The sequence below is a fragment of the Choristoneura fumiferana genome, chromosome 7 (assembly GCF_025370935.1).
Source record: "Choristoneura fumiferana chromosome 7, NRCan_CFum_1, whole genome shotgun sequence".
NCBI lineage: Eukaryota > Metazoa > Arthropoda > Insecta > Lepidoptera > Tortricidae > Choristoneura > Choristoneura fumiferana.
In genome coordinates, this window is record NC_133478.1 from 3,888,168 (window position 1) to 3,903,103 (window position 14,936).

General features: G+C 39.9%; 1 protein-coding gene across 1 annotated transcript in view; it reads right to left on the minus strand.

The window, feature by feature from the left end:
* Positions 1-14,936, minus strand: part of FucT6 (alpha-(1,6)-fucosyltransferase 8) — a gene marked incomplete at its 3' end in the record, with an annotated part of 33,567 nt that overhangs the window by 17,838 nt on the left and 793 nt on the right. The window contains 2 exon segments of the mRNA XM_074089885.1: positions 9,718-9,840; positions 10,837-11,008. Of these exon segments, the coding sequence (XP_073945986.1) occupies positions 9,718-9,840; positions 10,837-10,970 (257 nt within the window).

The window sequence follows — 14,936 nt, forward strand, 5'->3', positions numbered from 1 at the left end:
TGACAGCATACAATTTTTGAGATCCAGGAGGATATCCAAAGTGTCATCATTTAGACTAAGAATATTCCATAAAAATTATGCTTTTTCCTTCGCTACCACAAATTATAATTCATTGATTCACGGATCTCCGCAAATTTACGAATAGATGTAGGACTTTTCAGGAATCTCCTGTCAAAATTGCCCAATCATCAGCAGAAATATTTGTGATTAACAAACTCCTGCTTATGACGTAAGTGTTCCGTTACACTTCTTCCTTAACCTATAAAACTATACGACTATTTAACTCGCCGATAAACGCGTTATCACGGGCTTATACAATTAAACAACGCAATGAACTTGTTTACATGTGCCGGTGTTTTAAATTGCCAACTTTAAACCCTCATTTCTATAGTGCGAGAAGTATCGTGCGAGTTGTAGACAACGAAACTAAATCGCGTACTATATAGGGTGGAACCTTTGCGCTACTGATGTCATATTGACATTCCATCTGCCAAAGAAATTATAGCGAAATTGATTATGAAAAGGTGTCACCCAGGTACAGTCACCTGCATTAATATCTGCCACAGCGGAGCGTGCAAAAATATTTGAGGCACGTCCTACCGGCGCTAGAAATAGTGTTGTATGTCGTATCAGATATCTATGCACGCTTTGGTGTGTCAGATATTGGTACACGATTCATTATCCTCTACTGTACATTGCCGTGGATGACCTGCTGAGCTGGCAACAACGTTGCATTTTTGTTAGTTTTTCTCGATTATTTCATAAAAATTAAATGATAATTAAAAATGTTTTCTGATAGAACACTTCTTAATATATAAGTTAATGTAGTCCAATAATTATTCGAGGTCCATAATTGTTAATATACAGTCAAAACTTAATAACTAAGCTAAGTTAAATTATTGGAGTAGACACATTTACTTATATGGGTCAATCAACAATTTCTTGTTTTTGTGTGTCACTAGTGGTAAATCTATTTTATTTCAAAAAATATAAGACATACATTGATTCTATTATGTTAATAATTTAATGAGACTATCATCCAACAACGGAACAAAATATAGAATAATAAATTTTATAATTTAGAGATAAATTATTGGTTTTCTAGGGGACACATTTTCACTTCCATACAAAAATTTCGTGTCCCTGTGCATACATTCAATGTTTAATTTCGTCTTGGTGTAAAAAAATGGTTCACTGGTATTTAATGTTATGGGTTATTTAAATAAAATACTGCAATTAGTATCTTAAAACGTTGTGCCAATCTACAGAACTTGAATATTTAATTTTACAGTACAGTTTAAAAAAGTGTCCCTGTGAAAATAAAAAATACTAAGTCCCCTAACTTACCATTCTAAAAGTAGGTGTAAATGTAAAGACGTCGCATGACCTTGGCTAGACCAATAGACAACCTATCTGAATGTCACATGACTCGGTCCGCCATTGATGCGGCATTTTTTAGCATTGTTCATTTTGTCTGGGGCTCTTACACAGGTACGGTGTCTTTATTCCAATTCTCCTGACTTACCGCGATATTTCATAAGTTTTTCATGATTGTGGTTCAAAATAGAGCTTAATACATGGCATGACGGTCTAATATTCTAAAGCAACTTGTTTTATTTTGTGTTTTCGTTTATATTATGCTTTTTACTGGTTTTTACATGAATTTGTCTCTTGGGTCATCGTCCCCTAGCTGACCTTTTCGGTGACCCAAGAGACTTTTTTGGTGAGTCATGAGACATTGATCTGTTTGTTAAAGCAATCCGTAACTGAATTCACTAAAAGCTATAATTTTAACATTAACAAACTTAACATTTTCGTATTTCTCAGGATTTTAAATATCGGTGACCCCTGTTCTTCTACGTATCTCCTCATTTCTGATTCGATCCAGTAGAGAAACCCCAAGCATAGCTCTCTCCATAGCTCGCTGAGCAACTCTGAGCCTATTTATAAGAATATAGTGAAGCACCACGTCTCGGATCCATATGCCATCACTGACAACACACATTGGTCAAAGACTTTCGTCTTAAGGCACTGAGGAATTTTGGACGAAAAGACATTGCGAGTTCCCTGAGCTGCCCATCTGAGTTGGATTCGGCGATTGACCTCCTTGTCGAAGTTGGACCCACCTAATTGGATGGTTCGTCCTAAGTCCTAGGTATACATACGCGTCAACAACTTCAAGAACCAAATTCTCAACCAAAACAAGGGTCGACACTACATGAACATTCGACATGACCGTCTTGTCCCTGTTCATTTTGAGGCCCACCCGTTGGGAGACTCGATTGAGGCCTTCGAGCATCAAGCTGAGTTCTTCCATCCACTTTGCCATGAACACGATATCGTCGGCAAACCGAAGGTGCTGATGCCTAGTCCTTTCCATTGCAGAAGCTTGAAGGCGTCTTCCAAAGCGGCAGTAAACAGTTTCGGAGATATGACATCTCCCTGTTTGAAGCCTCTTTTCAAGGGAATTGCCTTCGAACTCTGTTCCTGTACTCGGACCGAAAAAGTGGCGTTTTTATACAAACACTACAACATTTCGATATACTGATAGTCAATACGACATCGCTGGAGAGACTCTAGCACCGCCCGCGTTTCAACCAAATCAAAGACTTTCTCGTAATCCACAAACGCTAGACATAGCGGCAAGTTATACTCTTTGGTCTTCTGTATGACTTGCCGCAGCGTATGTATCTGGTCTACGGTACTATATCATTTTCGGAACCCGGCTTGTTCGGGTGGCTGGAAGTCATCGAGCCTGCGTTCGAGACGATTTTTACTATGACTCTGGACAGCTCCCTGGCACCCGGAGCTTATAAACATGGCTCAACAGCGAGATGGGCCTATTCTTTCTTCAATAGGGCGTGTCAAGTCAGTTGCAACATCGTGATTTGAGTTGTTTTTGTGAAAGAGGTTTTTGCCCATGTCGCTACCCAAGACATTATCAGCCACTTCACATTGGAGACACATCATCATCATCATCGTTAGCCTACAGCAGTCTACTGCTGGACATAGGCCTCCTCCACGGCGCGCCACAACACTGTCTCCAGCCCCTCGCATCCATCCGCCGCAGCGATCCTCTAAAGGTCATCCGTCCACCGTGCCTCAGGACGCCCTACACTACGTTTTCCCGTCCATGGTCTCGTCTGCTCCACCGTTCATCGGTCCTGCGACATACGTGGCCAGCCAAACGCCACTTCAGCGTACTAATTCTCTGAGCAACGTCGGTGAGTTTCGTTCTTTGTCAGATTATGTGATTTCGGATTTTATCCTTCGAAGAAACCCCTAGCATTGCTCTCTCCATAGCTCGCCCCGCATTAGCCCCGCAGTCAAAGTCCACGTTTCAGCTCCGTAGGTTAAAACTGGTAGGACGCACTGGTTGAAGGCTTTCGTTTTTAGGCACTGAGGGATGTCTGACGACAAGATATGCCAAAGTTTCCCGAAAGCCCTACTGTATTCGCCTATTAGCCTCTTTCTCAAAGTTGTTTCTACGGAGTTTTATAGTCTGACCAAGATATAGATACTCAGACACAACTTCGAGCGTGGCGCCACCGACGGTAACTGGTCTCGGAATGACATGACTGTTGAACATAACCTTGGTCTTGTCTAAATTCATTCCGAGACCCACTCTTCGGGAAGCATCATTGAGGCTTTTCAGGCTTGTCACAATCCCTGCAGCGACTCTGCCATTATAACTATGTCGTCGGCAAAAGGAGGTGAGAAATGTATGTGCCATTGATATTTATGCCATGTCCGATCCAGTCCAGCAACTTAAAATATCTTATATATATTGGAGACACACCTGTACTCAATATTGACGACGCCGAGGTATTGACCAGTGGTATTAATTAATGAAAAGCTCAGTTCTAATGCTAAAGTTTCATTAAGTAAAATGCTATATAATTGCTATGCAATGATAAAAGCTAAAGTATAAAAAAACACATATGCAAGCTCAAGTCCATTCCACTTTAAAAGTCTCTTGAGTTATCATTTCGTTCTCATGGGTGACCAAAAGTAAGCCTAGTCAACTTTAAAGTCTCTCGAGTCACCATTTTGTCTCTTGGATAACCAACTTGTCCCCAAAAAAGGCCTTAGTTTTTTTAATTTTTCACACAAGAGTTTCACGGTACTCGATTTTTTTTTTACACGATTTTGTTGTTAAATGAAAGAGGCAAATAAAACTTATGATGTACGTTTTTAGTTGAATTAGATAAACTAATGAAAGGCAAAATATTGTACAGTTTTTGTCCCCAGTGACTCAAAGACATAATTAGTAGTTTGTAAAACATTCTATATAAAATGTGTTTCATATATTTTACATGTAAAACCGATATAAATGTGTTTATTTATGTATTGCACTGATTAGATCTTAATCAGCATGCCGTGTTATCTTAATTATATTATGGTTACTCAGGGGACCACTTTTGAGCTCGAATTATGTTTATGGCTATATAAAAACATACATAATCATACAAGTCCGCGGCAACTCTCAATTTTTAAAATTTAATATGTTTTCTACAATAAAGGCATATATTATGTAAATAAATCTACATTTTATTTTGATTTGTTCCTTTGCCAAAAACAAGAAAAAGTTGATTGACCCATATATTAAGAAGCGTTCTATCAGACAACATTATTAATTTTCATTCAATTTTTATGGAATAATCGAGAAAAACTAACAAAAATAAAATGCAGCGATATGCTGAGCCGGGACCTTTTTATAGGGGCAACACTTATTCTTGTTATTTTTCCTAACCTAAATGTGTCATTGCTGTTATAAATAAATTATTTTCTTTCTTTCTTTCTTTCTTTCAACGTTGCCAGCTCAGCAGGTATAAACGCTATTTTAACAGGTCCATTGCTGCGCAGCCCTACAATGTAACTAAATTCGGAAAATATTTCTAGCAAAGCCTAAAAAGGTTAAAAGGCTAAAGGGTAAAGGTTTAAAGTCGGTATATTCATTGCGACTATGTAATTTAGTACAAAAAGGGTTCATAACTGAACTGGTCAGCCTTTACACGGCTTCAACTTGACACCGCCTCACTTTTACAGAAAAAAAGATCGATTCCTACATGATAGATTATAGATGCCTTATTGCCTAACACACTTGGGATCACAATCGTTTTCACCACTTCTTTCTGTCACACGGTGTAGGATGGGGGTAGAAAGAGGGTAGATTGCTATACGTTTTAGGCAGCTTCTATACGTATGTGCAATATAATTGATCGTTTGGATTCAGAGTGCTATTCAATCTTATTATACAATAAAATGTATTGTACAATGTTATTGTAGGTCTAGGGTCCCCTTTAAGCATAAAAAGTGGGACAATAATATTAGCCACTCTGACCCAAGAGGTCCGTGCCAGTGTGTGCGCCAAACACGTTACGTAGATACAAAACAAATTACATCCACACTAGTAGTAAGCCTTATGTCCACTTGAGTCCGATGTCGGTTAGTACCAAAGGGACGTTAAACTAGTTGCTTGTTCACAGGCAAACTGAAGCTGCTGAAATGGATATGCGGCGCACGAATCTTTAGGGCGTGACAAATAACCGACAATGTCTCGGAAAGCAGCAGGGCTACTACGAAACTCGAAACTCGAAGTTCGTGTCGTGCGGTCCCTCTCGCTCTCGTATTAAATAGTGTAAGTGTCAGAGGGACCGCACGACACGAACTTCGAGTTTCGATTTTCGTAGTAGCCCAGCTGCAACGAGTTGCCTCATAGCGCCGCAGCTTCGGGTTCAGGCAGTGTCTCCACATACGCTCGATCCGAGGCTGGCTCTTATGCAGGGTTTCTTAAAGAGGGGTCGACGGACCCCTTGGGGGTACGTAGCATGTGTATCTGGGATCCGCATTAGGTCATTCCGTAAACATATTTATTAGGAAATTTCCAAAAAAATATTTTTGACAGTTGGCCGGGGAATTGTTTAAATTGTGAAAGTGGTCCGTGACTGCAAAAAGTGCTCTAACGGATCCGCCTTAAAGGTAGCATTCCGTTCTTAGTACGTCGCGCGACCCAGTCGCTAAGAACGGAATACTACCTTAAGGTTGCTCAAATAGACACGCGACTATAAAATAACTATGATTTTACCGAGCTATCTTCCGAGTTCCAAGCATACGTTCAATTCTGCGGGACTCTTGCAATTCTTTTATCTTGAATATATTGCTATAAATAAATAGTGCACGTTAATATCTAGTTATAAAGTTAAAATAAAGGTACTTTTTGTCTTCCGCGTTTTGTTTCGCTTCATCCGAATTCGTCTACCCATAAATACATGTATCAGGCCGCCTTCAAACGAGACAGGAAAAGATGTTTGACACACATTAGGTGTATTAAAAGGAAATTCATGTTTAACGATTTGCTAATAAAACGTACGTATAGTAAACATGTCAAATAAAATTATGTGGGTACAGTCGAGGGCATAAATATCTATATAGCCGTAGCGTCAAATACACGTATGGGTAGGTACATCGACCTTATGGTTATTGGTATAGGGTTTAGATATTTTTGTCATCTTGGATATGTACATATTATATTTGTGCCCTTGACTGTACAGTACAGCCAAGGACCTATTTCACCACGCTGACAGGAGCGACTACTACTTTCATAGAAAACCATTTAGAAAATACGCGGGTTGGTCGATCGTTTATTTTCTCCTAGTAGCAAAATTTCCATTTACTTTTTCCCCCAAATGCTTTTTTTCCCAATACGCTTTTTTACTGAAGCTTATTTTAGCAATCGCGTTTTTTCCAATTTTAATCGACACAAAAACATAGTCAAGTTTTTATCGGCCCAAGGGGCCAAAACCACACAAAAGTAGGTAGTACTGTTTCGTCGTGTCGACACAGCTTAATATGTGATCCGATTTCAACATACAATAAAATAGGTCGGATTCGGATCGCTGTAGATGTTAAAGGGCGTAACGGTACCCGCTCTAAAAGAGACCGCTAGGCCTTACTTCTTCAATTCCGCGAACGAAACCTTGATTGCGTATGCGTATATATTTTTAGTCCGCGTTAACATAATTGATCAAACAAGCAGAAACACCTGCTTTCCTCCCTCAATCTTAACAACCAGAATAATTGATGTAAGCCGCATCGTGTGTTATTAATAACCTTAGAAGGCATGGGGCAGGTGATACCGTCCAGGCCGCTATACCATTAACGTTACAAGTGCTACTATTCTATATACTTGTCACTTTTTAGGGTTCTGTAGTCAACTAGGAATCCTTATAGTTTCGCTATGTATGCCCGTCCGTGCTAGTACTAGAAAACTATAATTTGGCATGAATATACATATCAGTCACGCCAATAGTGGTAAAAAAAAAATTAAAAAAAAATTAAGTAGGTAAGTACCTCCCAGTACAGTCGCCATCAGATATTTCGGAGCGGGCAAGGTGATCAAAAATATCGATACATGAACTCTAATACCTTAATAATAAAGTGCATGTGCCGATATTTTTGACTACTTTGGCCGCTCCGAAATATCTGATGGCGACTGTACGTGAAGTGGGTGTGTTTTTTTTTCTCGACTAACCCTATAGTGTGGGGTATTGTTGGATAGGTCCTTTAAATATATTGGGGGGTTGCCAGGACGATTTTTCGATTCAGTGATCTGTTTGCGAAATATTCAACTTTAAAGTGCAAATTTTCAATAAAATCGAGCGCATTGGTGTGGAAAATTTTGAAAAATTTAGCATGGTAGTAAGTATATCAAATTTACAAGGAAAATTATATGGGCTAAGATTGCTTGAGAATTATTAGTAGTTTCAGGGTAAATAGAAATCCTTAGAAAAATATTCTGTACTTGATTGTACATTATTGTATTCGTAATGGCTACGGAACCCTACCTTGGGCGTATGGGCGTGTCCGACACGCTCTTGACCGGTGTTTGTGTTTGAAGTTATGTCGATTTGCAGCAGTTATATTTTTTGTGGTACTGTTGTAGCCAGGACCTTTAAAAACAACTTCTGAGAGTGTAGATGACACCACCTCTCAGTTGACGGATTTTTTATGAACTGTCAAATCTCGATTCTCCTATAAATAAGTCGCACAGCTGGGCACTTCTCTCAGAATGAGAGGGCTTGGGCCGCAGTTCCCACGCGGGCTTAGTGCGGATTGAGAACTTCACTAACACCAGTACACTTAGCAAATCATGCAGGTTTCCTCACATTGTTTTTCTTCACCTTGAAGCTCATAGTATATTTAAAATGCTATTTCGCATATAAATACCGAAACATTCCCAGTTACAAGCCCCACCCAACGAGACCATTTCAGATATTCTGCTTAAGAGACCATTTTACTACGGGCCCCTAAATGTGAACCTACCAAGACCTGATATTTCAAGTCAACCTCTTGATTTTAAGTTAAAGAGTAGGTTACTTATAGACCTGCCCAAGTACGACAACTTGTAGGTCCTAGTAATTATGACATAAGTACTTCAGCCAGTAAGTACTCGACTCACGTATTGTATCGATGAGGCAATTCACTGGCCATGATGAACCTTGGCCATTAAATAAATAAACTGTGTCGCTACAACTCGTTCCGCGGCTGGTTAAGCTTAACCTCGTAAGTCCATTTATTTTTAATGCTTACTTTCCAACCTAATGTTGGTTGCTTATGTGGTTTCTAACCTCCTGAGAGCCCACGTTAAATTTCTACTGTGACATCAATGAGGGTTTTCACAGAGGTGAAATATAGCTAGATGGCATTAGACTCTATTAGAAGCCCGAAGTCGAAGACTGAGGGCTTTAATGAGTCCATGTTCGTAATTCTAGTACCGCCCGTGCGACATACAATGTTTTTCATAACATTTGCAAGTAAAATTTTATATTTGTAAAAGAAAAAATATAATTCTTCCAAATATTGGCGATACCTTAGGCTGTGCTCTTGGCAACGTCGCCCTCTACCTCCCCCTCCCGCAGCATGCGCCGCAACGTGCGTGTGCATGTGGTGGTCCATGTAGTCCAGCAGCAGCGTGCGCGGCGCCATCAGTACGGGCACTGACTCATTGACCGACCTTGGGCTTCATGACAAGACAATGTGTACGCGCAATGACTCATTTACCGACCACGGGTTTCATGACAAGCACATTAAGGTCGAGGGTTTTATTTCGGGGGTTGCAACTAAGGTAGCCTCATGTTACGACACTGTTTACGAGCAAGTGTGATGAAAATAACTTTCACATTTTCTTCGGTAATATTTCAACCGACATTGTTCAATTGTGATAACCAGACCCCGGAATTTTCACGGCATTTTTGATCTGTCTAAATGACTCTACCTAAATGATATTATTGTAAAACGTAACGTAAAATACGTAGTCGCAATATCTTTTATAAAAACACTAATGAAACGCTTACTAGCAATGAATAGTTAAGATCGTTTATACCTGCTGAGCTGGCAACGTTGCATTTTTGTTAGTTTTTCTCGATTATTCCATAAAAAATTAAATGAAAATTAATAATGTTATCTGATAGAACATTTCTTAATATAGGTACTTATAAGTTAATTTGTCTACTCCAATAATTATTCGTTATAGACTTTTATTTTCTTGAAAAACCGGTCATAAACATTAATTCGTTTTTAAGGAATATAAAAGTCTATCACGAATAATTATTGGAGTATAGTATCAGCTTGTCGAAAAATTCTAACTGAAGAGACTTCACACACCTTCACAGGCCGTACGATTTATTATTAACTAGTAAATACAGAAGCACTTACCCTGGCGACTTCCTAATTTGTGCTATAAGATTGCTATGCTGCTGCTTAAGCGAGTCTAACTGAGAAGAGACTTTCTTCAGCCGCTCTTGGAACTCTAAGACTTCCTCTGTGTTACCTGTGCACCTGAAATTAAACTTCTATTTAGACTCAAGCCACACAGAAGACGTGGGGCGGGGGCGCGTCGCGCTACAGTCGCGGCGCCCCTTGAATCAATTTTCATACTAAATGCATAGAAACATCGCGATCCAAAGCAGACAGAAGAGACGAGGCGGACATGCCCTCGCCCGCCTTCCTACGCTACGCCTTCCTTGTGTTTCGAAAATCGATCCCTGGCCAAATCTACTACGGACATACAGTTAAGGCAAACAAAAAAATAAAGATACAAATAAAATCTACCTTTCATCCATCCAAAGTCCGTCAGACACTGTCTGAGTGAAAAACACAGATATTTTTCTTTGTAACATGTAACAATGGTGGTATATCACACAATTTTTCATCGTAACAAAACGACAAATTTTCTTTACAATCTTCACGCCTATTTCTGATGCAGTTTAGCTAGATTACACGGTTGAATAACTTGAACAGGATAAGCGAATAATAATGTAATGAATGTGCCTAGACTTTAATTTTCTATACGGCGAAGTATGGCGACATTTACTTATAGGGCTGCTAGCACGGTCTAGGGTTAAAAAAAACATTGTTAACCCTGGATTACGCTAGCTGACGCGGTTTGCACAGAGCGGGTGGACACCTATTGAAAAATAGTAAGTATGAGCAACGCTAACCCGGAGTTATGTCATCATCATCATCATCTGCCTATCTTAGTCCAATGCTGAACATATAGACCTCTCCAATTGCACGATCCTCGGCCACTCTCATCCAGTTCTTGCCACCTTGCGAAAATCATCGCTCCACCTAGTCTGATGGCGTCCCACGCCACGCTTGCCGATTCGCGGTCTCTACTCAAGCACTTGTTTACCCCAGCGGTTATCGGTTCTTCGGTTGATATGGCCGGCCCACTGCCACTTCAGTTTGCTTATCCGGTGAGCTATGTCGATGACTTTAGTTAGTGTGAGTTATGTAGTTAACCCCTACATTTGGGTTTAAGTTGCTGTTTACCTGAGCGGCGCGATGAAAAGATACGTAACTACGATCCATATGACAAGCAAGACAACGGCGACCCGTTTCCACCGCGCCAGGTACATCATCAGGTAGTCGTTAGCGGTCATGTGGCCATTGGAGTAGTGCTTCATCGCTGCGCACGGGCAGGGCTGGTGTGGTTACAGCATCTCTGAAACAAAATAATGGTCAAAACACAGTCAAAACGAGATCACCTCTCTCCCTCTCTCTGTTGTATTTTCTCTTTAACTATCTTATTGTCTCTTTCTCTATAACAGTCTGTCTTTGTTCCTTCATTACTTCTCATGCAAAACCACTTAGAGGGTTTTAATTTGATTGTTCTGACCCGGGAAAATAAATCTATCTGCTATATGGACGGCCGTCTTTGAGAAAAGCTAAGCAAGCAGTTCAGTGAGCAATGTAAATCACTCCAAAAACATTAAACACGGTCAAGGAAGAAACCAATAGTGATCAACAAAAAACTACTGAACCAAGCACCCTGCAGAGCCTAACGGGAGAATGCATGCTCTTCTCCCGGCTTTTCAGCAAAGGGATGAAGCAAGACTCTATGATTAGTTAGGAAACCCCTCTAACTCCCTCCTCCAAGCTCCCCCTGTTGCAACTCCCTAGTTGGGGGCGTGCAACCGGGTTTTTTAGCCGGTGAGAGTCCAGCTCAGTTTGGGTCCTATATATAATGGATTTTTCCTGACTGCCAATCCCCATTTTCTATAAACAACCTCATATAAAATTTAATAAACTAAACCAAGTACCTAAACAAAAGCAAGAACCTAGTGTCTTTGCGAACTCTCAATCGAAAAAAACTTGTTGAACTTGAAATATTTAAACTCTATATCTTTGGCACAGTGCTGGATGCTCATAAAGCGTAACAACATTGAAAATCATTGTTATTATGTGTCATCATGTCTATCGCCCACTATAATAGTGCATAATACACATAGTTGGTAGGACAAAGGAAAACCTATGATAACATTGTGGTCACATGGATGTTTTTTGTGCGTTGTTGCAGATGAGGAAAATGACCTATTAGTCAAGGGTACGCTTCAGAGAACACAGAGAGAAAGCCCCAAAAATATGTATAAATGATAGCAGAGTGAAATTGTTATTTATTTATTTTTAATACGGTTAGTATTCAAAACAACCACGAACACAGCAGTTGTAGGTTGTAAGTATATCGTGTTGATATTGAGGGGATTAATTCAGCTAATTGCAATTTTATTACAGCCCAGGGGTTCCCAATCTTTTTAATAATGTGTAACTCCCTTTACAAATTGTAATTAATTTGCGATTCGACTGAAGCGTGTGCGTTAGCGTATGGTATGGTCTCGTGAAGCGACACAGTTTAGGATGATCTCTGTTATCTATAAGGAGCTGACTGGATGATTGACTAACATAGGTAATAAAGGCTCAACCCAAATTACTGAGCCTACGAAACTTCGGAAATTCGACCCCTCAAGGGGTAAAATGAGGCTAGAACTGTGTGTCCGTGCAGAGTTAATGAGAATTGAGCTTTGTTCTTCTAAGCGTAAACCACATAATAGGACGGCAGCGGGTCGGGTGCGGGTCGGGAGCGGGTCGGGTTGGGAGTGCGGTGGCCCTATTTACGAGGCTGTATATGAACCACAACACACCAAACGACGGCGGGTTCGAGTCATGTTCATATACAGCCACGTAAATAAATAGGGCCGCCGCCTTATTCCTGATCCTGACCCCCGATCCGACCCGCTCCCGACCCGATGCCGTCCTTTGAGTGGTTTACGCTAAATACGCTCTAATTTACTTTACTCCTTTAGGAGTGATTTCCAAAAAACATTGAATGCTTCATTGTTTCTGGTTTTCCATACAACATGCGCAATTCATGATCGGATAAGTAAGTACCTAATCTATGCAATTAGATATAGGTATGTATACAGCACTTCAAACTGAACCTGCCCATAAACTATGTCAATTACATAGAACACTCCTAGACATACATTAATATCATAATAATATATGTTTATGAAATAAATAGTATAAATGGTCTGTTCCCTGTTGTACAGATTACCATTTCTATAAATTTCCAATTTTACAAAGAGTCACCGTTCTTCTATGGATCTTCCTAACAATAAGTGGTAATTATTATAATGTATAAAACTTTCGTGATTTTCAATCATAATTAAAATACCACAAACGGGACGGGACTTATCCCGGCCACTCTGTAGGCACTTGTCTCACCGCCAGCGAGGAAACGATTGGCTATCGACTATTTTCTCGCTCAAGAAAGGAACAAAAGATATAAGATCCTGTGTGAGTAAAAGAGACACATATATTAATAGTTGATCGCTGGTTGTTCACACTGTCGGCGAGAACTCGCTCTTACATCTTTTGTCGCTCAGCGATGTCAGCTTGGCGGCCGCCCCGTACGAGCGAGTCGAGTGGAGCGAGTAATCGCCCGTCGCACGCGAACACTCGCTTACAGCCGAGCGACAAAACTACACTCGCTTCTCGCTGCTCGCCCACTCGTTTCTAGTTACTCGCTCTACTCGCTTCTCGCTCATCGTCGGCGGTGGGACAAGTGCCTAGTGGGACTAGTACCTAGTGTCTAGTGGAAACGTCGAGGTAAATATTACTCGTGCGTGTGTTTCGCGTGATAAGTTCCGTTTGTGGTATTTTAATTAGTGATAAAATGAGTTGGAAATTTGTTCAGGTGGGAATCTTTTAAGTTGGAAATCTGTTGAGTTGGGAATGTGTTGAGTTGGAATGGGAATCCTTTGAGTGGTGAATCCGTTGAGTGGGGAATTTATTGAGTTGGGATTGGGAATCTATTGAGTTGGGATTGGGGATATATTGAGTTGGGATTGGGGATATATTGAGTTGGGATTGGGAATCGATTGAGGTGAGATTGGGAATCTATTCAGTTGGGATTGGGAATCTATTGAGTTGGGATTGCGAATCTATTGAGTTGGGATTGTGATTCTATTGAGTTGGAAATCTGTAGACTTGAGATTATGTTCTGTTGGTAATCTATAAAAATTGAATTCTCAAAAAAACTGTATAATTGGACAGAATTTAATATTGATTACCTAAGTTAAAACAAGTTGCATTTATTTAATATCCAATGAGTATCTCCAAAATAATACCTACTAACTTGTATGGAGTTTGGTTAGAAGTAGGAAAGAAATATGTGAAAATGTACTGTTTTATCAAATTAAGTGGCCATTAAAAGGAATTTAAGTAATGATAGGTAAGTACAGTTCAACCATGATTCCTGACCCAACATAGAACATTCTCACAGTAAGTGACAATAACTTTCCTTGTCAAGCAATACAATGTCACTATGACTCTTTCTATGAAAAGGTTCCACAGTGGATCACGATGCAATTAGTTCAATAGTACATGAACTAAAAGAATTTCCTTACTCACCCGCGACCTTACGATAGCTAAACTTATGCAAAATATGCGTGTTCATGCAGTTCCTCCACCTCCACACTGTAAGAACACACACAAATCATACAAACCCATCTATCACCACCACCACACTACACTGACGCGTTTCGAACTCAACCAGAGCTCATCTTCAGAGTGACACAACCGTACACCATGGCGTAGCATATTTTGACTCTGACTTTGACTATAAGGTCACATGCAATTAACTAATAAATCTCCGAGGACTAAATATACATCTAGTTCATTTTTTTCATACAGTTATACATACATACAATACATGACATCAACTTTTGGACAAAAACTGAAATCTTGACTAGGGTTGCTTCCCAAGAATTTTCTGAAAGGTATTATGTATTATTTGATTAGGTGAAAGGAAAAAATTTAAATCAATTTGGTTGTTTGGAAATGTAGAAAGGCCACCAGCTAGTTGGGCCGATGACATCTGTAAGACACCAGGACCAACCTGAACCAAATTCACCGCATCTAGTTGCCACACATACATGCTGAGAAGAAGGAGAAGAGAGGTTGGTTGTTCTACAGATTACCCCATGCATAATTTTATTTTTAAATGCCAATTGGACTTTGAACATGTTTTGGAAATCAATATTTAAGTGTTAGGTCACTAGTATCATAGAAAAATTGACACATGACCTGTT